At 47.8% G+C, this 24188-nt stretch overlaps 2 protein-coding genes across 4 annotated transcripts in view; one reads left to right on the forward strand and one right to left on the reverse strand.

Moving 5' to 3' along the window:
* PCDH12 (protocadherin 12) lies at positions 1–10250 on the forward strand. Its single transcript, XM_075102262.1, has 4 exons — positions 1–2990; positions 3527–3621; positions 4780–4931; positions 9402–10250. Exons 1-4 carry the CDS (start codon positions 114–116, stop codon positions 9764–9766), a joined length of 3489 nt encoding a protein of 1162 aa, XP_074958363.1. The 5' UTR covers positions 1–113; the 3' UTR covers positions 9767–10250.
* The window catches only part of DELE1 (DAP3 binding cell death enhancer 1), a 22663-nt gene continuing 5791 nt past the window's right edge, over positions 7317–24188 (reverse strand). For all 3 annotated transcript variants that reach the window (XM_075102263.1, XM_075102264.1, XM_075102265.1), the window contains 8 exons: positions 21865–21920; positions 20157–20250; positions 19294–19436; positions 18385–18543; positions 17384–17476; positions 13728–13884; positions 13215–13479; positions 7317–9778 (listed from right to left, as the gene is read on the reverse strand). In XM_075102263.1, the coding sequence (XP_074958364.1) occupies positions 13223–13479; positions 13728–13884; positions 17384–17476; positions 18385–18543; positions 19294–19436; positions 20157–20250; positions 21865–21920 (959 nt within the window). In that variant the 3' untranslated portion in view covers positions 7317–9778; positions 13215–13222. The remainder of the gene's footprint in view (positions 9779–13214; positions 13480–13727; positions 13885–17383; positions 17477–18384; positions 18544–19293; positions 19437–20156; positions 20251–21864; positions 21921–24188) is intronic.

Genomic DNA, 24188 nt, shown 5'->3' on the forward strand with positions numbered 1-24188 from the left:
TGCTGGACTCACTTGCCATTTATCCTCCTTACCAACTGGTGGCTGGAGCCTGTGGGACTTGGAGATGGGAGAGGTTGCTGAGGACTTGCAATCACCGTAAGGACCATTTGGGTATGCAGTGGCAGGCGGGCAAGCCTGCAGCAGCGTGCTGGGGCAGCAGGGCGATGGGCTTCACCAGCAGCATGCTGCTGCTGAGCCGCTCTGCTCTCCACTTCCCAGCCTTGTGGTGGTACCTCTTCCTCTCCACTGATGCCCAGGAGGTGGCCATGTTCACAGTGCAATACCGGGTGTTTGAAGAAGTGCCGCTGGGAACGGTGATAGGGACACTGGCTGAGCACTTTGAGAGGGGTGAGAGCGGCGAAACAGCAGATACCTTCCAGCTGATGGAGACCCCCAGGAGGTTCCCGCTGCACGTGGGGAGTGGGGATGGGATGCTCAGCACAGCTGGGCGGGTGGACAGGGAGCAGCTGTGCCGGCACAGTGATCCCTGCTGGGTCTCATTCGACGTGCTGGCTGCCCGAAACCTGGCTCTGATTCATGTGGAGGTTCAAGTGCTGGACATCAACGACAATGCGCCGCGGTTCCCCACACCTGAGCTGGAGCTGGAGATGTCAGAGAGTGCATCTCTGCGGACACGGATCCCACTGGACCGAGCCCTGGATGCTGATGCTGGCCCCAACGCCCACTGCTCCTACACCCTCTCCTCCAGCGAGCACTTTGCTCTGGACGTCATCTCTGGCTCTGATGGGACTAGACACGCAGAGCTTGTTGTGGTTAAAGAAGTGGACCGGGAGCTGCACTCCTCCTTCGACCTTGTGCTGACAGCCACTGATCATGGGGAGCTGCCAAAATCAGGTACCGCTTTAATTAAAGTCATTGTCCTTGACTCTAATGATAACAGCCCCGTCTTTGCAGAGAGCTCTTTGACGGTAGAGGTTTGGGAGGATGCTCTGCCCGGGACCCTCCTTGTGACAGTCACGGCCACCGACCCTGACCAGGGCCCCAATGGGGAGATTGAGTACAGCCTGAGCAAGCATGCACCCCCGGAGGTGCTGAGCACTTTTGGGATCGATGCCAGCACAGGCAGCATCATCCTGAAGCACCCGCTGGACTATGAGGAAACCCACACCTATGAGCTGGATGTGCAAGCCCGGGACCTGGGTGCCAACCCCATCCCAGCACACTGCAAGATCCTGGTCAGAGTCCTGGATGTCAATGACAATGCTCCTGAGGTCCACATAACCTGGGCTACACGGGCACCTGTGCTCTCTGAAGCCCTCCCCAAAGACAGCTTCGTGGCTCTTGTGACAGCCAGTGACCCCGATTCGGGAAGCAATGGGCAAGTGTATTGCTCTCTCAGTCAAGGGTATGAGCACTTCAGGCTGAAGAGGACCAACAGCCACAGCTATGTGTTGATGACCAATGCCACGCTGGACAGGGAGCTGCGTGCCGAGTACAACCTGACGTTGGTGGTGCAGGACCAGGGTGACCTCTCCTTGGCTGTGCTGAAGCATCTCACTATCTGCATCAGCGACATCAATGACAACGCCCCCTCCTTTGAGAAGGCTACCTACGAGGTTGCTGTCGCTGAGAACAGTGAAGTACCTGCCTTCTTGCTCACTGTCCTTGCCACCGACCCTGACCTGGGTTTCAATGGGAAAATCACCTACAGGATCCTGGACTCCTCTGCTGCAGGGCTGTTCTCAATTGATCCCATCACTGGGGATGTTTTTGCCCTCCAAACTTTTGATTATGAGCAGGTGAGGAGCCTGGAGTTCCTGGTGACTGCAGAGGATGGTGGTCACCCCAAATTGGCGTCCAATGTCTCCATCAGGCTGGCTGTTCTTGACCAGAACGACAATGCACCCGTCGTCACCACGCCAATGCTAGTGGAAGGTGCGGCCATGCTCTCTGTCCTGGTCAATGCAGAGACCGGGTGCTTCTGGGTGGTCACTGGGAATGGGAGCACCCAAGGGACTGCAGCAGTGACCAATGCAACACTTGTGTCATGTGCTGGCACTCCCTTCCTCTTCACCATCATGGCCAGGGATGTGGACTCTGGCATCAACGGGGCTCTCCGGTATGATCTGGTGAGTGGGGATGACGCCGGGCTTTTCATCCTGGACCCTCTCTTGGGGCAGGTCTTCCTTAATGCCAGCAATGCCAGCAGCCTTGCTGGTAGCGAGCGGGAGCTGGTGGTCCGGGTGAGCGATGAGGGGGATATCCCCCTGCACACCCTGGCTCGGGTCCGCATAGTTTTCCGGCATCACGGAGCATTCTCCAAAATCTCAGCCCAGGATCCCAGGTGGCTGAGTCCATCCATGGTGGCTGTTATCTGCCTGGCCGCTCTCCTGGGTGGGTGCCTTCTTCTTTTGGCTTTAACCCTGTCTTTGCGTAAGAAGGAGAAAAAGGACGGCATGGCCTACAACTGCAGGGAAGCGGAGGATGCCCGCAGGCAGCAGCAGCTCAAGAAGCCACACAGGCAGATACAGAAGACAGATATCCACCTTGTCCCACTGCTCCGGGGCCGGCCCCGGGAGGCTGCGCACCCCCGTCCCTGCCAGGAGGATCTGCCCAGCACAGCCTGCCCTGCACCAGGGGGCACCCTGCAGGCTCCCCTCCACCTCACCCCCACTCTTTACAGGACCCTGAGAAATCAGAGGACCCAAAAGGACTCAGATGAGCAGCAGGGAACCTTCAACCTGCCCATCCTGCATCGCCGGCCCTGCCAGCCCCACAGACTGAAAAATTCTGCAAAAGATGCTGCAAGACCCCTGGATGCACCACTGCACTGCAAGAGCTTGGTGAAGCCACCACAGGGGCCCATGGGAGAGGCCCCACTGCCACCCAACCAGCCTGTGGGTACTGGGGAACCTGGGCAGCCCCAGCCCCACCAGCACATCCTCAGAAGCCTGGTCCGACTGTCACTGGTGGCACTGGCAGAGCAGAGCCCCACTGGGGAGTTTGCGATGGAGTCGCCCCCGGTGCAGGTAGGAGCTCCCTGCCTGTTGCTGGAGGCATGGAGGCAGCCCCCCCCGCCCCCAGCCCCCCAGTCCTTCCTTGCCCAGGCCTTGCACACCCTACCCTGGGGTGGTGGGAAAGTGCAACCTGATGGTCTTTCGTTGGTCTCTTCTCTCACCCTTGAGCAGAGGTGACCCAGCAGTAGGGGCTGGGTAGGATGAACGGCTGCCCACCACGAGCAGGGTCTCCCTGCACCCACCAGGATGCCTGGGAACTGGGGTGGAGGATAGCTGTCACACAGGGAAGGGGACATGAGCATGGGGTCATGCTCACTTCTCCAGGGGAGCGTGCGGGCAGGGAAAGGCAGGCAGAGGCGAAGCAGGGGAAGCACTGGGGCCAGGTGGGCTGCCTGGCGCTGCTTGTTTTTCCCCCGCGTGGGGATGCTGAACCATCTGCAGGAGGAGGAAACGCTATAAAAAGGCTGGGGGGCTTGGAGGGGACGTCCTGGCAGGAAGCAGCTTGAGTGGCGATCGCTGGGGCTCAACAGGCTTTTCCTGCCTTACAGCAAATCTCCCAGCTGCTCTCCCTGCTGCACCAGGGCCAGTTCCAGCCCAAAACAAACCACAGGGGAAACAAGTACACGGCCAAGAATGGCAGCAGGTAAGGCTGGGTCTCAGCCCTTCCCTTCTCCATGTCCCATTCCCCTGTGTCTGTGCTGCCTCTGCTTCAGCCCTACTGGCCCCAAGAGCCTCCAAGGGCAGGAGACACCAGGGCAGCAGACACACAGGGCAAAACCTCACCCCTGGTTTTGCTGACCTGAGACTGGGGAGGTAGGTCCTCCCTTCAGGGGATGGCTGTGCTCCTCTGGTCCTGGCTCCCTGTTGGTATCCAGTGCCCTCCTAGGGCTGCTCTTTGCCTCCTTCCATACCCACCTGAGCTCCCCCTGAGCAGCCACAAACCACCTGCCCATCCTTGCTGGGAGAACACTGATGTGTTCAAGTGCAATGGAAAGGTGCACTGTTGAGCACAGAGGGTCCAGGCTTTGTAGGCAGCAGCACAAGGACAAGCTTTCTCACAGTTCTGAGCACTATCTTAGAGATGCTGTTGCCTGTTGACATGAGTTCAGGGCATCTGTCCCTGGGCCAGGAGGCTAGCGACGGAGAGACCATGCTGGCAGGGGTGGGAAGGACCGAGATATCCCAGCTGTGTGCTGAAGATGTTCCCAGAGACAAACTATATGGCATTATCTTTAAATTATGGTGTTGACATCTCCGGGTGAGTGCTCCCAAGGATGCCAAGGCTTCATCCCTGTCCTGCCCAGGACATCGGCACACATCTTTCTCCACCTTTGTCATTATCATCTCTATCTGTTGCTCCTCGCCCAGTCCTGCACATGGGCAGCTCCTCTGAATATACAGGGAAGATGCAGCAGCTATGTGTTTGCTCAGGATCTCCCTGCAGAAGGATTAAAAACCCTCCCAGGCAAGAAATGTAGAGCAGCTCCATGTATAGCCCAGCACCAGCTGGGGCCCAGTTTTCAGAAGGTCCATGGCACTCCTGATCCCACTGCTTTTGTTCACGTGGGTGCAGCTTGGTTTTTGTTTATTTTAAAACAAACCAACAAACCCCAAATTCATTAATTGGTGGGGACTGAAAAAATTATGCCTTTGGTACTGTGAATGACACACTGAGAGGATGCCCACACCCCACCTCTGGGTCGTTTTATGGGGTATAATGGCAACGACCTTTAAAATAATTGGCGGGGCAGGGTCATGCTGAGGGTTGAAGTATGATTTGAGTGTTTTGACCCCCTTGCAGGGCTGCGGGGCTGGATGCTGACTGCCTGAGCACAAAGGACAGCGGGCATGGTGAGAGTGAGGCAGAGGACCGTGATTCGGAGAGTGGGTTTGAGCTCTCTGTGCAGCAGCTGGTAGGAGAGGAGCTGGAGACCCTCCTGGAGCCGCAGGCAGGTGAGGTGGCCTCCCTACTGGGACAATGCCAGGGCTGGTGGGGGGCTCCAGCAGTGGGATCTCTTCAAACAATACACTAACCCTATTCAGAAGGTAAAACTGTCTGGCCTGCGGCAAGCCAGGGGACATCTTATCTCCCAGGGTGGCTATGACAGTGGCAGATGCTTGGGACAGCATATGTGGACCATCCTATGCTGTTGGTACTAGGCAGTTTACAGCAAAGGGACTTGCTAAGCTTCACGTTGGATTTTTTCACGTTTAACAATGCCTGGTAGGTCTTTCCCCTCATAGATGTGTCTCCTGTTGTTGAGCTGATTTGTGAGGTTGGCCTCTGTAGGGGTAAAGTCCAGTTTAACTATGCACTGTGTGAACACTCTCTTTCCCGTGCTGACCTGAGCCCATTTCATGGTCTCCTAGCCCAGAGTGAGAAAGGTGAAGTGTTGGCCTTGTCAAGCTCCTCCTGATGCCACTCTGAGCCCCATCAGGCACCTCTCTCCTATCAGGCTGAACTTGTCCAGTCTAGTCTCCTGTGACCAACCTATTACTAATTTTAGTGTAACGTTATTGAGATGTGGTGACCAGAATGTGTGTAGTGTTTAGGATAAATCCACACTGGTGGTGTAAGGAGGTCTTCTGGTTTGTTCTTCATTCCTCTCCTGCCCAAGCTCCATGCTGGGCTCTGCTGCCAAACTGTTCAATGTGAATCCCAAATCCCTCCTCTCCATGGTGGGAGAGTCATCAATACATGACATGTCGTTTTCCATGACAATTAGCTATCTAACAGCTGGTGACACAGATATCCACCAGCCACTTTCTGCTCATGGCACTAAGGGTTATTAGGTCCTTCAGCAACTTTGCTTTGATGTCATTGGGTGCTTTACTGGAATCAACACCAACGCCACCCACTTCACATCATTTATCACCATGTTGAACAGATACTCTGGGACTCCACTAATGACCTCCCTTTGTGGGGAAGATTATTCCTACCCTTGTTTCCCAACTTTTAACACACATTAGTCCCTGACAGAACCTGGCTGTTAATTCAGGGACAGCCTGGCTGGCACTCTTCCGCAAGCTCAGCTGTCTTCTGTCAACCAGGACTCTTCATCCACCTCTTTCAAAGACACCAACAAATCCGAAAAACGCAACTACCTGCCTTGCAAATGTCACATCAGTTCTTGTCTGAATAGCAGGTACTTGGCTATCTGTCGAATTTTGCATATAATGATTTCTAGGAATTTGCCTGCACTAGATTCACCTTCACATGCTTAAAAACTCATGTCACAATTTCTACTTTCCCTTCCTCCAATACCATATTCATTTGAAGCGGTAGTTAACGAACAGCAGTTAATAAACCAAGCAATTTCATATCCGAGTTCCTCTAGCACTCCAGGGTGAATACCATCTGGGCCATTTTCTACGTTCCTTTTATTGATTCATTCTAAAAATCTCTTCTACTGGCATTTCAATTTGAAAGAGTTGGGCTGACTCATGTCCTGTAGCAGAAATTTCATTGCAGAGCCTCTGTGCTCCCCCACAGCAAGAGGATCTCATTGAGGTTTGCTGCTGCAGTTGTTTTAATTCCAGAGCTGGGCATTTTCTGTGCTCTTGCTTAGAGGGAGAACCACACTGCTTCTGTCTGTTTACCTTCCTGCCCTTTTATTTTAATAAGGAGCAAAAGAAGGAAAGGCTGAGTGAAATAAGAGCTGCAAGCTTCCTCAGATTTAAAGGTCCTGCAGCCAAGAGCAGGGAGCAAACAGGCTGCCCAGCTCCATCCCATGAGTGTACTGACATGCATTGGTCCCAGTAAAGGGACTGGTGGATCTGCTCAGCAGGTCCATTCCTGCCCAAACGGGTAGTATCCTAGAAAATCTGTGCTATGGCAAGGCATCTCCCATGCTTCTTGGATTTGACAGAAGTAAACCCTTTTGCTGAATTACTAGAATGTGACAGTGAACACCAGTGGTGCATGCTGAGGCTATGCCAGTGTGGCTTCCTGCCCATGCAGTAGTGCTGGACATGACAAAAGAGGCTGCCCTGTTTCAGTGGTGAAAAACAACCTTAACCATGAGCCCAGACCTTCCTGAAAAGGCAACAGACAGCAGACAACAGAGCTGCCGGACTCCTTCCTTCTCTCCCAAACACAAACAGAGAAGTGGACTTGCATCCTGAGAGAGGGAGGAAGGAAGCACTGCTTGTGCTCAGGAGTATCGTAACAGCTGGCTGAGGCTGTCTGGGCCTTTGTGCTATTTGCAGCAGCGGGGAACTGCACGGGTAATCTGTCCCAGGCAGCTATCTGGTTGTTTATGCTGTAAGCATCGAGATGCTGAGAGTTCAGCCTGCAGCATCTATTAACACCTATCCCCTACCAGCGAAACACAGTGCTTGCAGCAGCAGCAAAGAGATATAGCTTTAATGATTATAAAAACAATCCCCACTCCCAAAACACCATTAAAATAAGGTAGTAAAGAGTTACCGGTCAAATGAAACATACCTAATTATAAGGTTTCATGGTCACAGGACCATCAGTCCACTAAGTCTTGGCTCTCCCCACGGCAAGCAGGCTACTGTTGTACCCTGCTCCAGAGCTGAAGCATCAAAATATTCAGGGAATGCAGTGGCTTCTTGCAGACTGAGGAAGAGAGAACTGTGGATGCTTTAGCAAAAACATGGCACTTCAGCATGCTTGGGAGATCGCTTAAGCAACAGTCACTGAGACTGCAACAAAAAACTGAGATTGCAGAAAGAAATCCTGGAAGTTAAGCAATAGAAAGGAATTTTGGGGCTTCAGCTGAAACAAAATCTAAGTGATGTACCTGCCCTTCTCTCCTTACCAGGTTTGAATCCCAGCCCTCACTCCCATCCCAGGACACAGTGGTTTGTCAGAGAAAAAGGACTAATTAGTTGGCTGAGGAAGGAGACTTGTCTCAGTGATTGACTAGCCACCGACTGAGGACTGCATGTCCCAGGTTCTGGCAGGATATCGATTATCTTCTAGAAACAGCTTGATAAATGCATTAAGAAGGGGGACCCTCCTTTCAGAGGTCACTTTATAAGTCAGGGCCACATAATTATTATAATGACACCAGCTCTTGCCATCTGATTGGGACTGTTGTGTTTCGTTACCAGACACCAGTTATTTGTTTTGCTGCTCTCTGACTCAAAGTGTTTCACAAACCTGGCAGTCACTTTGAACCTCCCAGTGGTTCTAGGTTACACTTTGGAAATGAAGTGATGCAGGGCTGGAAGGCAGCACCTGTGTACCACATCAGAGTCTTGTTTACCAACTGCAAAGCTCTACCTTAAATAACAAGAACCCCCGTTTCCTTTCCTGCAGTCTGATGAGGAAGCTATTCTAGGCTCCCCCTGCTATGGGGCCTTCCTTTAATTTCCAGTATATGTTTATTTGTGGACAGTTATAATCACTTCTTCTTTTGCCAACACTATTTTAAGCATAAAGATTTCCTTCGTCGGTTCTTATCTCATCAAAATGACGACACGTTGCAGTCAGATCCCCAGTGAGCATTTGCTTCCTTAGGCTAAGCTAAGCTACCTCTTGGAGTCTCCATCATGTAAGCCTGGACTCACTCCTGTTTTCATCTCAGTAGTTTTCTCTGCACTTCTGTCATTTCAGATCCTCTTTCCTATGCATGGATAATCAGATTTATATGTAATACTCCTAACCAGGTCTCGCCAGACCTAGTAACAATACCACGGATATGTCTTTGTGCCAACAGGGAATATCTTGACCAACATATTGTGTGATATAATTTTCCCATTTCAGGGCAGAATCACATTACCGGTACACTAACAAGCCTGCAGCCAGCACCCACACCAGGTTCCCACTGCCCCTCACCTGTTTCCAATTGATGAACAGCTACTTTGTATCTCATTTTTTTGGTTACTATTCTTCAACCATCCAGCTGTGCATTTTATAATCCAGAATTTCATTCTACTTCTGTTACTATTGTTTTCACAATAACCCATTTCTTTTTTGTCTTGATATGCCTACTTAGGAGCAAATTCCCACCCTAGAGTGACCCTTAAGGGAAGTCCACTGGTGACCTTTGTGTCCAATACTTCCCCCTTGAAAGCTTTCCATTGTCATCTCCCTTTTAGCCAGTCCTAAACCCTCACTTTCTCTGGCTTTGCTGACAATTTAGTGAAGTGCCACTTGAGGCTGCAACAAATGAGAAAGCAAAGTAATCCTAATGGTTATTATATTAAAATACAAAACAACCCAGTAGTTTTAAACCACTTCTAGTTTGTTTGGTATTTTTAAGCTGCTGGTTTGAACAATGCTGCTGGTAGCTTATCTCTAGACCTGTTTACAATCAGTCCTCTCAGCTGATTTCAGGAAGTCTCCTCATTTCTCAATTTTATTTTTTTTGCTCTCCTGTGATCTTTCACTCTCCTGTGATCTCCTCTACTCCACATCTCACCAACAGTTCTTGTTTTCACTCCCCCCAGAGCTGGCCCTCAAGAGGCTGACGGCTGCTGACCCAGCGTGGGTGGCTCGGCTCTCCTTGCCGCTCACCAGTAGTTATAAGGACAATGTCTTCTCCCCTGACTCTCTGCATTCACCTCAGGATGAGGAAGCTGCAAGGCAGGAGAAGCCAAGGACCTTTGAGACCTTCGGCAAAGGAGCCGGGGCTGACTCAAATGCCACTGGAACAAGACTGGCCAGCACCTTCCTTTCAGAAATGAGCACCCTCTTTGAAATGATTTTGTCCCAGAAGGTCCAAGTCCACGATGAAACAGGCTCGGGTCTTCTGCGGCAGCTGTCGGCACGTGGGAAGAGCCTTGGACTGGAAGATCATGCTCCTGTTCTGTAGGCAGCTTGGCAGCTGTGATAAGGAGACAAGAGTCAGACAGAGCTTCTTTCTGCATTTAGAGTGCACATGTGTGCTTTAACAGGGTCACTGTATCATCCACATCTAGACTGATCATGCCAGATGGATTTCTTCCTTTGCCTCACCCCATCAAATCTCTCTATGACTGATTTCACCTCATTTAGTTCCCTTCTACCTGCCTGTCCTTGCCCTCCTAGCTTTCCTCCTCTTCCACCCTCATCTTTCACCTTACCATCACACTCAAGTCACACAACAGCAGGAGGGCCCCTTTCCTCCCAGGGCAGGCTGATTGAGGGGAAGGGTTGTAAGATTAACCACAAGCACAACAGACAGCTACATCCATGTGATTATAGACTGTGCACCACAGAAGATAAAATATTGCAGTCAAGGACTTTGCAACATGCTGCAGAGTTGGACTCCAGGATCTCAGTTCTTATTTAAATAAAATTGTTTTTTTCTAACACTACCATCTCTGGAACAAGGTGCACTATAGGTGACATAATGATGTACCTGCAGAAAGCCTGAAATGGCAACTCAAAGGGAGATCTGCCTACTGTCTCCCACTGATCCTTTCAGCTTTTATGGTTCTACTACTGTGAACTTGGCATTTCGTAAAACGCCTCAAAATCAGCACCTTCTGCTCTGGCATCTCTGCCTTTGGTTGCACTAGATGCCCACAATTTCCTTCTCCATGCTCTCTTTTGAGGCCATTGGATTTTGGAGTGTAGTCCTTGCCCAGATGCAGACAACAGATGGCTGGAGTCTGCCAAAGGTAACCTGGGAAAAGGGAAGCGTGAAAACACTGTTTTGAAATATTCAGTCACAAGCTTCAACCATATTACAGGTTCTCCCTTTGATCTGTATGTATGTGAGCTATAAGACAGTTTTAGGATAATAGCATGTGTAGGAAAACTAAGATACAGATATTAGTAATGGAGGAAGAAGCACACAGGTGGTGTTAACCAAATGGGGATTTGCACTCACACAGAATGGAAAGACAACAGTGGCGTAAGCATCTGGAGTGCATTTGTAGGTTTATGCACCGGTGCATAGATGGGACGGAAGTGCTTCTGGTTCGTGCACACATAGGACACTCTTCTGTACCATAGTTTGTGCTGTCCAACTATGATACAAAACACCAGAACAAATTTGGGGCATGCTGACAAAGTGGTTGTATAGGTGAGAGGAGAGTCATGCTGTGGGAATAAGGGTAAGCCACTGCATCCACTACTAGCAAGGCACAACATAGTTGCTTGCTGAGTGACAACAAAAGTGAGGCTTAGAAGAGACTGCCAACCTCCCCTCCAGCAGAGTGCAGGGCCAGCAGTGCTTTATACACACTGCTTTCTTTCCTTCCCCACCTTTACGTTAAAAATACTGCACTGACTTCTCCACAGATACAGCAGTTCACAACACAGGCTTCTCCAAAGCTAATCTGCTCATGGTGGGGCTGTCGCATCAGGTGTCTTTGAGTGATATTTTTGGTTTTCATTTTACTGTTAAGTTGAAAAAGAACAGGCAGCAAGACCCAGCAGACATGATCCTGGAGCATCTCAAGGGTATCTTACCTGTGTTCCTTTTCCATGCACCTCGAGGTGACAGTTCCCTGCTTTTAGTGTGTACACACAAAAGCCACAGCAGTAGACAAGCAGAGATAATTTAAAGCACAGTAAATGAGAAAGTTACCCCTCTCTGTTGCTCTTGGGACCGAATTGCAAAAGGAACAGAGTAAGATTTCCCCAGGTAGACTCTTTAATATCCAAAATATCCACTGCTGTATTTGGAGTCTCCAAAGTGCTTTACAGATGATCCCATCTCTGGCAACGAACTACACTGATGGGTTTGCCCCAGCCTGGTTATACTGCCGCACTGCTAAATGTCTTGCTGCTTTGTTTCACAAACAAAACAAGATCTTGCACCAAAGCAATGACAGTGAGCCAAATTATAACTGAGATGCAGCTGTGCAAACCACAAGGGAGGCTTATCTGTGATTGTGAGGAGATGCAGCCCTATGGGATTCCTCTGCATCTTGGGAACGGACACTGAGGACAAACACACAGCACAACCTCACATCTTCCTCTGGGAAGTTACTTTGATGTGCCCGTCAAAGGACAAACTTCACACAAAAATACATTATAATAAGAAGATTAAAAAGGAGACAAATTCCTCTCTTGGTTCAATTTCCTGATTCTGTGAACTGCTTTCAACCGCCCCCAACCCTCACCCCCGTCCTGTCCTGACCGATGCGTAAGCATGCTGTAGATTACCACAGAATAGGAAATCCACCCGAGGAATTTCCTGCTAATTGTATCCTGCTTGATAAAGGAAATGGTCTAAGAAAGTTTGGTCTGAGCAGAAGGAGAGACCAGACGAAGAACAATCAGATGTGTTGAGCTCTGGCTGTGCCCCTCCCTTGCTGAACGGGGACCACAGCAAGTTCAGGATGGGGCCATTGCCTTTGTTTTTTCAGAGCATGATCTACACAAAGCACCAGAGCACCATGGCTACAGGAAGCTGAACAGTTTGTACAGATGCCCTTGAACCAGTTTAAACTGGTGTGGATAAACTTCTTTTTCCGGATTCAGCTGCCCCAGTGGAAGAAATTAGCATACCAGCTGCTTGCCGCTGTCTGCCTGACAGTGGTTACTGCCCACTGGGAGCATCCCTTATCCACTTCAGTGAAAATGTGCTAGCGTGCTTAGCAAACATGTACAATATAAGTTTTGAAGAAAACCTTGCTCATTGTGACTCAAAGGGGTGTACCCATGGAGGCAGCTCACTGCCAGAGCTGAAGGAATAGTAACTGGGGACCAGAGGGCACTGACAACAGTGCAGGATGGCTGAGGACAGTCGTTACACTTTCACCAGTTCAGGTGGATCCATAAGCCATATCCCACAAAAACCTGTGCCCCAATAATCAGAATTCACTCTCTTGCTTGCATAGGTTTGAAAGAGGATTAAACTGCCACAACAGCAAAGTAGAGAGAAGCCCATATTGTGCTGGTAGCAGAACCACTGTGGGAACAGCTAGCCTTGAAGTGAGATCAAGAAGGTGCAGGCCAGGCCCGTCATAGAGTTAGCTGCCAACATCACCATGTAGAGGCTTGTAAACCGCACTGGGTGACTGTGTGCAACATGTTCAGGGCTACTGGAATTATAGTCCCAAATCATACCACCGTGGCATGGTGGAAGTCTATACATAGCTCAATACGGAAATCTAGGAGCATAAGAAAGGTCCTTGTATTGGAAGATAGAGCCAGATGACATGGTGGCATAGGAGGTACCACAAGGTTTATTCTCAAAACCCTGGTATTTAAAAATGGCTCCTATTCCGTTAGCAGAAAGCTTTCTCTTTCCATTCACTGCTAGCCTACTTCCAGCCCTACACGGACTAGGAAGGGATGCCTTCCCTTCTGCCTGTTTTACTTACCGACTACTCTAACAACAGCAGTGGTGGGGCTCCAAGCACTGCAGTTCCAGCGGTGTTGCCCTGTTTCCGAGAGCACGGCTCCATCCTGCACTGCCAAGCATCATCATGTGGAGTCCGTCTGCGCTCCAAGAGTGGGGCAGGGTGAGGGCAGATTGTCTTGGCTGGCTGGCATGGAGGCCTGCAGGCACATGGTCAGTAGCCCAGAAACAGGGGCTAGAGGAAGAGGCTCTTATTCCAGAAGGGAATGGATGTTTTATTTGCACATCTGAAAGTACATTAAAACAAGATGTTAATGATGGATCATACTATGGGAACAGCTTCTCCACTTCAGCTCGACTGGAAATAGCTGGAAAGAAGTGAAAAATCTGAAAAGTGCTCCCTTCCCTTCAGTAAAAAGGACTCCTTTTTGCCACGGCCCTGCACGACCCCTCCTCTGGCAATAAAGGCCCCGCTTTTATGGGGTCACTACACAATGCAGTCCCGCACACCCTCTTCCCCCGCTGCCTGTGGTACCTTCCACCTCCTCTTCCAGCACTTGCAGTCTCTCCTGGGAATTCCTGTTCCCCGCAGCAGCTGACTGTTGGTAGTGTCTCATCGCTTCTGCCAGGTTCTGCTGCACTCCAAGGCCCTTCTCATAGCAAACGCCCACATGATACCTGCTTTGGGCATCCTAACCACAGGAGAAAGCACGGCGATCAGCCCCATACTGGAGAAGTGACAACAGCACACAAAAGGAGAACAGAGAGTCTTTAACACCTTCTTTAAGGTTTACTGCTCTATCTTTGGTCACCTTCTTTAAAGTCTACTCCTCTATCCCTTAGACCTTCAGTATCTTCAGTAATTTAGTCCCTTCTCAGAGCACACAGTGAAGCAGAACTTCTTACCAGCGATCTCTGACTCTGCTCCTTTCTATCCCTTTCCAATTAAATTCACCGTTTCCCTTCCACATCCAGGTCTGTGTCACTGGAACAAAGGAAGAGCTGTCTTCACAGAGAATTCTGATTGTCTCAGGGGTCAGAGTTAAGAGGACTTGGGCAGCCTTGACTGCACCCACATCCTGACCACACCCAAACTCTGAGCACGCCCTGTGGGCTGCCCTACTACAGTTCATGCAAAAGTCTTGTAAAAACATAACAAATGCCAGAGAGGTACTTGCTGCCAAAGTTTGGAAGAGTCCCCTTGGCAGATTCAGGCCATCAGGCCTTCAATGCAACAGTGCACCACTACCTTGCTCCGCCCCACCCAATTATATTCCAGAGGAAATCTCAAGCAGCAGAAATGAAGTCAAGCAAATAAGCACTAGAGAAAAAAACACCTAAACTACTCAGACATATGTAACTGCTGATAACGAACTAGAAAGTAGAGGATTCCATGCAGGTGGGTCAGTGGAGCCAAATCCAAACCCATGATATGTTTATGTGTCAGCTGTGCACTTTATCTTTGAGGTCCAATGGGAGGAAAAGGGTCTTACAGATAGCAAAAAAGCAACATGACAGTCCAGAAGACATTGAAAAGACAGCATGGGCTAGAGGTCACACAGACCTTTTCCAGCATAAAAGCCAGCAACATAACTTGAAGAGTGTAACTGCCAGAAGCAAGATTTAAACAAGGCTTTGCAAAAAATAAAGAAAAGGAAAAAACCAGAAAAAAGTACTAAGTAGTAAGTTTTAATAAAGCCATGAGAAAAGAACATATTGCGAGTGCTGCTGTCTGAGATGTAGCTGGTAGAGGAAAGCTAAGAACGCAATGAGTGGGTGCTTTGCAAAATGTTGCAAGTCTTGGTTTATGACAGCAATAAACTCCTTTAGAGATGAGATAAACATGTTGAAGGATTGGCACTTCAGATGTGAGAAGAGACAGGGTTAAATAAGTATGAAGAATTCCACTAGCTGTCTCTTATGTGATGAACACCTCAAACACAAGACCACAGGAGAAGAGATCCCCAAATTAGCATGGCATAAGTGATTGCAACATGCTTTGAAATCTGAAGGTCAGACTCAGCTCTCCAACAACATTCTTTAATATGGATTTTACATTCTGTGGTTGCATGCATAAAATAAGGGAGGATTAAAAAGTGGTAACTAAAGTATAACACAGTTCTCTGAAGCATCGTAGTATTTGGAAGAACACTTGTCAGAGTTCCCCCCTCAGCTCTAGCACAGAGCAACAATCTGAGAGAGAAAACACTGAACCCATGACTTTTCGTACCCGTTTTCCCTTTTATTGAGTTGTAGCTAAACGGTGCAATCCTTGCTTCACCCATATCCAGCAGTCTTTTAACCAATTAAACATAAATTCATACTCCAAGGTATTGGGAAAAGAACATACTCATGGAGCCCTTCTCCCAGCAGAATGCTGGGAGTGGGGTTACATCCCAGGGAGCCTATGCACAAGCCTGCCACCAAGGATATGGCTGTTGTACACCCACAGCCAGCATCCATTGGGAAGCAGAGGTGGGGAGAGATGATCGGGTTCTGAGAATTGTCATGGCTGTGACCAAAACAAACAAAACACTGATTGACTGGGGGTTACCCCTGGGACCTGCAGTTACCTGCCAGATTTTCTGTTGTTAAAGGCTTACTAGGCATTCAGTAAATAACAATCATCTATTTAATGAGATAATTCATTGTTATATTGTGCAGCACACACACCTGACATCAAGATGGAAGAAGGGAGCCAATGATGCAGCTTATGAGAGATCTTTAGCAGATTTGGAATTAAATACTGTATCAACCATCATGAACCTGATGTCTGAGCTGCTGGGGCTAGTCAGGTCTAGTCTCACCAGTGCTGACAGTGTCTGCATTCTTAAAGTGGGTGAAAACTGAAGTGGTAAAGCTTGCAAGTGATGTAGTATCAATCACAGTGGTCAAATTTACTGTGAAGAATTAATCAAAGAAGGTCTTGCAGAACTAAGAGTGGGCAACACAATCACAGAGGAAACAGTGTTGACAAATTCAAGGTAGTGCTTATAGAAAGAATTTGTGAATCACTGTGATAGTTCCCTGAAATCATCAAGTCACTGCTCAGTGGCAGGCAAAAGGGCAAACAATATTAGGAATTATTGGAACCGAATGCAGAGAATCTCATTATGTCAGATCCTTGGCATGTCTCCATCCTGAGTCCAGTTTTAGTCCAAGCATCTTAAAATGGTCAAAGGAGAATTAGAGAGAAGTAGAGAGAAGACAAGCAAAATGGAACAGCTTAACTACATGGAGAGACAAACTAAACTAGTGCTTTGCAGCCTGGAAAAGAAATGACTCAGAGAGGACATACTAAAGGGTGACAGAATCAGAATTATTAGCCAGAAGAAGAGGGAATAGCTATTCATTATTTTCCATTACACAAAAGCTGTGAAGTTAAAACGAACAAGTTCTTCAGAAAAAACTAGCTATTACAATGTGGAGCAAGCTGAAAATGAGTGAACAATGTCACAGTGCTGTAAAGAAACAGAACTGTGGGATGCAGAAACCTGGCTGCAAGACACAGGATGTCATACTTCTACTCCTCTAAGTGCTGGTAAGGGTTCAGGAGCAGTACTATGCTGAGATTGTGGCGCTGCCCTTCAAGAAAAAAAAAAAAAACAACAAAAACAACAAACCAAAGCCTGCGTCTCCTGGAGAAAGTTCAACAGCAAGGAAGAAAATTGTTGGGGATCTAGACAACATGACATGTGAACAGAAACTGCAACAATGGGGGAAGGCTGAATGGAGATTCAAGTATTTAAGTACATTAAAGGTCCCTGCAAAGAAACAGAATTAGTCTTTTCATCCTCTCTGTAGAAGGCAAGAAATAATAGGCCAATTTTGGAGAACAGATTCAAGATAGACACAACGAAGTTCTCAAAACAATAGTGAAAGAGTTTGACTGGAGAGGTTGTAGATGCTCCACAATGGGAAACCTGTAAAATTATGCTAGATGAATGCAAGCACTGGTGCTGTAAGAACTACTCCAACCCAACACGGCTGTTTCTACATTCATGTTTCGTAGGGTCTGCACCCCACTGCCTGTTTCCTCTCCAAGATGCACCAGGGCTCTACTCTGTCCTTTTAGACTGGTAAAGTCCTGAGACTCACTCCCATTTCCAGGAAGCCCTGAAACCTGCCACCTGCATAACCTGCAACGATCCCAACCTGAGAACAAACATAGCTTGCAAAGGGATTACTTACGCCATTCTTTGCTGCCAGCAGCAGATACTTTAGACCTCTCTTTTCCTTAGGTTGCAGCCCTTTCATGTAGAATACTCCAAGATAAGCCTGTGCCTGTGACAAAACCACACAATACAGATCAGCCAGGGTTTTCCCCATTAATTACTCCAGTTCCTTTACTGACTTTGCAGGTTGTTCAAATGCCAGGGTTACTGCTGCAAGATGGGTGTGCAAAGTACCCTGCTGGCTGCAGAGCCTGTTGACAGAAGGGGGGCTGTCCTAGAAAAAAAAATCAGTCTGACATGCTACACAAAAAAATTTACATTTGATCTATAGAACTCCACTATACGTGCAGTAACATCACCATACTAACACCATGAGACCCAGAATATAATTTCAAACTGCACTGTGAAAGTCAGAGCCAGAGAAGAGCTCCTACTTGTGAGCTGTCCATAAGATACAGCAGATGCACTTCCTGGAACAGTGTGCTACATGAGATGCAATCACTGCCAGAACGGCTGGCATTCGCAACCAACACAAGATGGCACATGCCTAAATGCATCTCTTGGAGAGTGGGAAAGGAGGGCAGGGTACACAGATCCATGTGGATGAATCATCTTGAAAAGTCACAGATACAATACGAGGATATGGTCTTACTTCAAGCATCTCATGGAAGTTCTTCCACCAAAGCGACCTGTACTCTCAGAATTGAGAGGAGGTGAAACTGAGAACCACATTTTCAACTACAGGTCAGTTTTCCTAAGTTAATGGTCTAATCTAGGTGTCTAAGAATTACCCAGCAGCAGAACAGACAACCAGCACTGCTGACACGGTGGGGACCTGGCTGCCTCCCTTGTGCAGTCAAGGCTCTCTCCCATACACTGTCAGAAGCATAAATACATTGGAAGAATTTTGCTTCCAGCCCCACTATACTGCTTTCTAGGATGTCTTGTGGTTCAAATCCTTCAGACAGGGTTCTCTGCTGGCTCTCTGCTATGAACTCGCATGCTGTGGACACTAACCTCTGTAATACCAGCCATTGCTGCTTGCTCCAGGAAAGCCACTGCTTTCTGATGCCCACCCCATTCATTTTCAGGTCCGTGGTGTAAGAGGTATTTAGCGTAGCGGTACTGTGCCATGGCGTGACAGCTACTGGCTGCGTGGTAGTAATAAAAAGCTGCCTGGAAAAAGAGAAACACACTTGTTTGAGGGCGTGCATTACCTGAATCACACATGACATGACTCTCCTCTGGCCAGGATGAGCTTAACCTCTCTGTCTAGATCTATCATAAGTTGCACACACTTACCCCAGCAGCTCTCCCACACCTCCCTGCTGAAGAATATGACATTGTTTAAGTGAGACAGCGGACTGCAACTATACGAAAGCCTTCTAACCACCCTGCCTTCTCTAGTCAAAACTCCCCACGTTGAAGGGGGTGGCACTGGGCCAACAATACCAAAGCTTACTCTGTGCCAATGGGGATGTGCGCAATTACTTGAAACAAGCTGCCTCTGCAGATCTTTTCAGCTACAGAAGATGCTGACTATGGCCAGCATACACTAGGTGGCAGGCTGTAGTTAAGGTACACAAACTGGATAACTCAAGATGTAAAGAAGCCCTCGGATGTGCAGTGGTGTTTTAAATACAGTAACATGACAGGTTTCTCCTTGGTACTCTCATGGGTGCTAGCGGCACAGCCTATGTACCTATGAAAAGACCTCAGAAGCTATGAGAAAGGAGCACATCTCTGAGGGAATCTATGATACTGAAGCCAGCACTGCAAACCCACAGTTTATATTATTTCCAGCATTTTCTAACGAGACTTCAGAGACTGTCACACCCATGCGAAAGGAGAAAAGGCCTGTGCACCCAACAAAGACCACTCTCCTGGCCTGCGTCACATATATACAACCCTACAAGCTGCGGATACCTTTTCCAAGTCTTTTTCTGTGCCTCTGCCATGCTCGTAACACAGACCCACATTGAACTGGGCTTTGCTGTAGCCTCGATCTGCTGCCAGTTTGAAGCAGGTATAGCCTATCCTGTAATGGCCCGCTCTCATACTTTCAATCCCTGGAAAGAACACAACATAAAAACAGGGGAAAAGAAAATGGGCAGAATGCAGCCTCAAATGCAGCAGCCTCCCCCAGAGCTACTGGGCCTTCCTGGGCCCCTGCCAAGTGCTCTTGTCCACTTCTGGCAGGCTCACCAACCCTCATTCCACAGGACCCAAGTTTCCCTAAGAAAAATGGCAACACTGCATTTTAGGGATTTTTCTAGTCTCGTTGCAAAGAAGGATCACGGGCTAACACAACGTATGGTATGCACAGAAGTGGTTCACATTTTTAGTGCTGCAACTAGTGGTGTATATAGGGCAGGGATTTCTTTCTTAGATTATTGCATCTTCCTTCAGCTCATCTTAAGAGTTACAATTCTGGAATTGCTTTTTCAGCTTGCCAGGAAGACTGAGGTCTCAGACAATGAAAAAGGATACAAGGATTCGACAGTTTGTGTTGCTGAAAAAGACAGAGATGGCTTAATTTCCAACTACAGATGTCAGTACAACAGTGCAGGCTTCAACCAAACCTGGATTTAAATATTCTGACATAAATCAGGTGGCAGGATAGGACAAAGGGCAATAAATCTCTCAAAGCACAGCTGAAATTGCTGAAAGGAGGCTTCAGCTTGGGTATATGCCATCTCTGCCTTCACACAAGACCTGCAACAATCTGGAGGTCCTCCAAGAAGAGAAATGTGTGGTTTAAGGACAAAACAAATCCAAGTCCACATTACCGAGGATATTCAATGCAATGGAAATGTCAATCCGGAAAATCTGCTGCAACTGGAGAGCAGCTTCCTCTAAATGCCCTCGCTGAGCTGGGTCACCCTGAGGAGTTAAAGAGCAAAGTTATTAAGAGAGCAAAACATACAAACCCTATAAGAGATTCTTTCTTGGAAACCAAGAACTGAGACACATCTGTACTGTACTCTAGTTATCAAGAGGGTGATGTAATCTGGTGTGATGTTTCCACAAAAAAAAAAATCTCCCTGTCCTGCACAGCTATCTTGTTAGGGAAGCTGTATGGACATTGCTTGCCTCCCCTCTGGCCAGAGAGCTTGGTGTAGTCTCTTGGGCATCATCAGACCTTTCAGGATTTAGCAAATACCCGATACCACTCATAACTCCCTCCTTCAGAAGCAACGTTAGCCGTTGTTCGCCCTCCCGCATCATGTCAACAGCATGAATAGTCTCTACCAGACATGCACTGACATATTTGTATATACTTTACACAGTTCAAGCTGAGCCCACACTGTCAGCTTACTGAACACTGCACGCTCCTAATAGAATCCTGCACAGCGGAGACAATGTCTTTTCTTTCTCAGTAACGAACAGGATTTTTTACTTTACCACCACTTTGGGAGGTGAGAGGAGGATTAGCTTGGCCTGCAGCTTTAGCTTCCAAGCTTGCATACAAATTTAGTGCCATCGAGTGGCAGCAGTGCACACTGCACAAGAGCCGAGATACCCCCGCAGGGAAGTCATGGAACAAAAATGCCGCTTGCCATCCAACAGCTTTACTGTTCAACCAGCACTCAGAGCTGCTCACAAGAGGACAAGACAGACTGACTCTCCTCCTTTCCCGAGAGCACCCCGAGACCTGCCTCACAACCTACGAATGAGCTAGAGACTCTCCCTATGGGCCCTGCAGACATGGTACCTCCTAGGATGGAGAGCTCAATGCTCACACCCTTGGCAGACCATGTGAATGCCTTTCTGGTGGGAGAGCAGAGGTCACTACCATGTCAAAGTCAGGATCCCACTCTGTTAAATACTGAATTTATCTCCATTCTGCTGACACTGTCCTCGAGCAATTGCTCAGCTGACTGATTTTTAAAATGGTGAATTGTCTGCACCTAAGACTGAACTGCAAGGAATTAGCAGGTTTAATCACAACAAGAACAATAATATAATTTATGGCCTTGTGACTCTCAAGCTGATGCACCCTCTTCAAGCCCAAAGCGTCTTCCTCCCTATAACAGACAAGAGCCAGCCCTGATTTGCAGCTTTAGAAGTGACACCACCTTCTCCAGTAATGGGTTGTCTGGTAAAAACCAAAATAGCAACAGCACGTAATCACCTAGTGAAAGATTGCATAAAAATGCGAATAAACAAGAACAGACTAGGGCTGCTGGACAGGGTTTTTTGTTTGTTTTGGGGTTTCTTTGCTTTTTTCTTTCAGTGGTTTTCTACTAGCACCCCTGTTACACAGACACCTTAAAGGATGGGGGTGCCAGTTTGTAGTTCCTGGAACTTTGCTCTGGCTAAAGCAGAGCGCAGCATATCACATCTCTCTTTCTCCTGGCCTCCAGCTGTGCAGGGCAGAAGAGAGTCTTCCATGTGAGCGGATTGCTCAGGCTGTGCTTGGGGTTGCATTGAGATGTCTTCCTGTAGGTAAGGAAACCTAAGTGCAGATGGAGGGTGCAAAAAACGAAAGCGTACCTTTGCACTGTGGAGAACTGGCTCCAAGCTGGAGCTCTCACGGATCTGGAACTCCCCTACATTAAGAAAAAAGAAAAAAGAACAAAAAAAGCAGGGTTAAGCAATGCTGTATCTTCACCTCTTCCCATCCTCTCTGCTCCACAGCTCTTTCCTAGAGGACTGATCACCCACCCAGTCAGGGACATTAATAACAGAAGGAACACCAACCAATCAGACCTTTGTATCAAAAGCAACGAAGTGCCATATGAATACAGTCCTCTAATCTGCAACTGGCTAATGCACCTCCTCCAGAAGGGCCTACAGTCTTGATCTGAAGATACCAAAAGGTAGAGAATTTCCCACTTCTGAAAGTTTGTTACAGAAACTTGTAATCATTGCTTTAAACCTCTGTGTTTCATTTCAAATTAAAATATATCTGGTTCCTACTCCCAGGCGCTGGCTTTTCTAGGCTTTTTTCTCTTTACTAAAAAGCCCATTCTCCTTTTGAAAGTCCTGATACGACTAATCAACCCCTCTTGATTCTTGTCTGTAATTCTAAACAGACCGTGCTGTTCATGTCTTTCAAATGAAGTACGTTTCTGCCCAAGCTGATTACCTTTATGACTCTCTGCAACTATTCCTGAATTTTCATCATTGTTTTTGAAGTGCAGACCCTCTCACCAGTGTCACAGGAAGGGTAAAATTGCCTCCTTATTTGAATTTGTAACTGCCTAGTCTGCATGTATCAGAACTGTGCTCCTATTCCTATTTCCCAGGGCATCACACCAAGATCTCATGCTTAGGTGCTTACCTCCCTAACTCCTTTTCCAGGTAACTTCTTTCCAGGGTACAGTTCTGCTTCTGCAAGGGAATGATCAGATGTGCTATTCTGGCCGCATCACATGCGGGCTTAGGTTATCACCCCAATAGGCCTCACTCGCTCATCGCTGCCCTCTTAGATAGGCTGGCACAACAACGTGTTCAGCTACTACCTGACCAGTTTCAATCAGAATTATCTAACAAAAACATCTACAGCAGAAGCTAAGCCACCTTGCTCTTAACAGACTTGTACTGGAAGTGATTACACAGGCATTTACACCAGCTACTCTAAGAGGACGGTGACCTCCAGCAAAGAGGACGAACAGGCAAGGGCTGACTGAGGTCAATTATTTTTAACCTGAATTGCTGTAAGCAGCTGGATCCTACCAGGCACCTGACACCAGGTGCTGAAGCCTGGATCACTTGCACAGCTGATGCAAGAAGTAGCTGCGCCCTCCCGCTGTCTCCCCATCTCCCTCTCAAGCTGTGTGGCTGCAGAGCATGGAGCTAATATGAGTAAAGAATCAGTCCTTTTGGGGGCCAGTTCCTTGATTCCTGGCACTGTATGGCTACACAAGCACTTGTGCCGACACAGCAGCAGAAGCGAGGGCACAACAGGCAGGATTGCTTCTTGCGGTGCCTGCACTGTCTTACAATGTACATGAAGCTGTGGCCTAAGTTCCAGCTGCAGCCTCATTATTCCCAGATAAATAATTCCCCTCTGGCTGCATTAAAATGTATTTTATCTGAACAAGCACCACTCACCAACAAGCAAGATCACTATGCCAAACACAATTTCTATTCATCATTCCATCAAAAGTAATACAATCTGTGAATTTATTAGTTGTGCTTTACATTTATTTTCAGGTACATTTATTTTCATAAAATTATCTGATCTTTCTCATGGTAAGACTATCTCTTGTTCAGGTATCTCCCTCATGATGTAATTTGGTTTTTGCCATATATGCAACAGCAAATCTCATGAAAAAAACTGTCTATATTAAAAATTCTCCCAACTATTTGTTTAAACAACATTAGCAGACTCATGCTTTTAAGAAACTTTACGTTTGGCATAGACATCTACTCCTAAATCAGACTTGTTATTTACTGAGAAAGCATGCTGTAATTTGGACAAACCATTACCCCATGAAAAATAAACAAAAACTAATTCTGAATTTTATCAGCCTGTAAAACTGTCTCATGCCCCTCTCCTACTGGAAAACCTGCCTCACCCAGATCCCAGTAATCTCCCCACATTAGTTACCACTCCCAGAGAGCATAAGGTCATTTGGAAGAAAACACAGGGATTGTGACACCCAGTCCCATCTCTTGAAGGACTAGATTATTGAATTCGCTAGGAACTCACCTTTGAAGCTGGGCAAGCCTCAAATCAAAACTCTTCAGGGGTATCGTGATCTTTAACACTTGCCTGTTTCAGAGCAGCTGCCTCAATACCAGGCACACAATCTAAAAACAACGCTTAGGTTCCTTCAGCAGTAAAGAGAGAAATAAAAGCACCCCCAGCA

The sequence above is a fragment of the Phalacrocorax aristotelis genome, chromosome 8 (assembly GCF_949628215.1).
Source record: "Phalacrocorax aristotelis chromosome 8, bGulAri2.1, whole genome shotgun sequence".
NCBI classification, from domain to species: domain Eukaryota; kingdom Metazoa; phylum Chordata; class Aves; order Suliformes; family Phalacrocoracidae; genus Phalacrocorax; species Phalacrocorax aristotelis.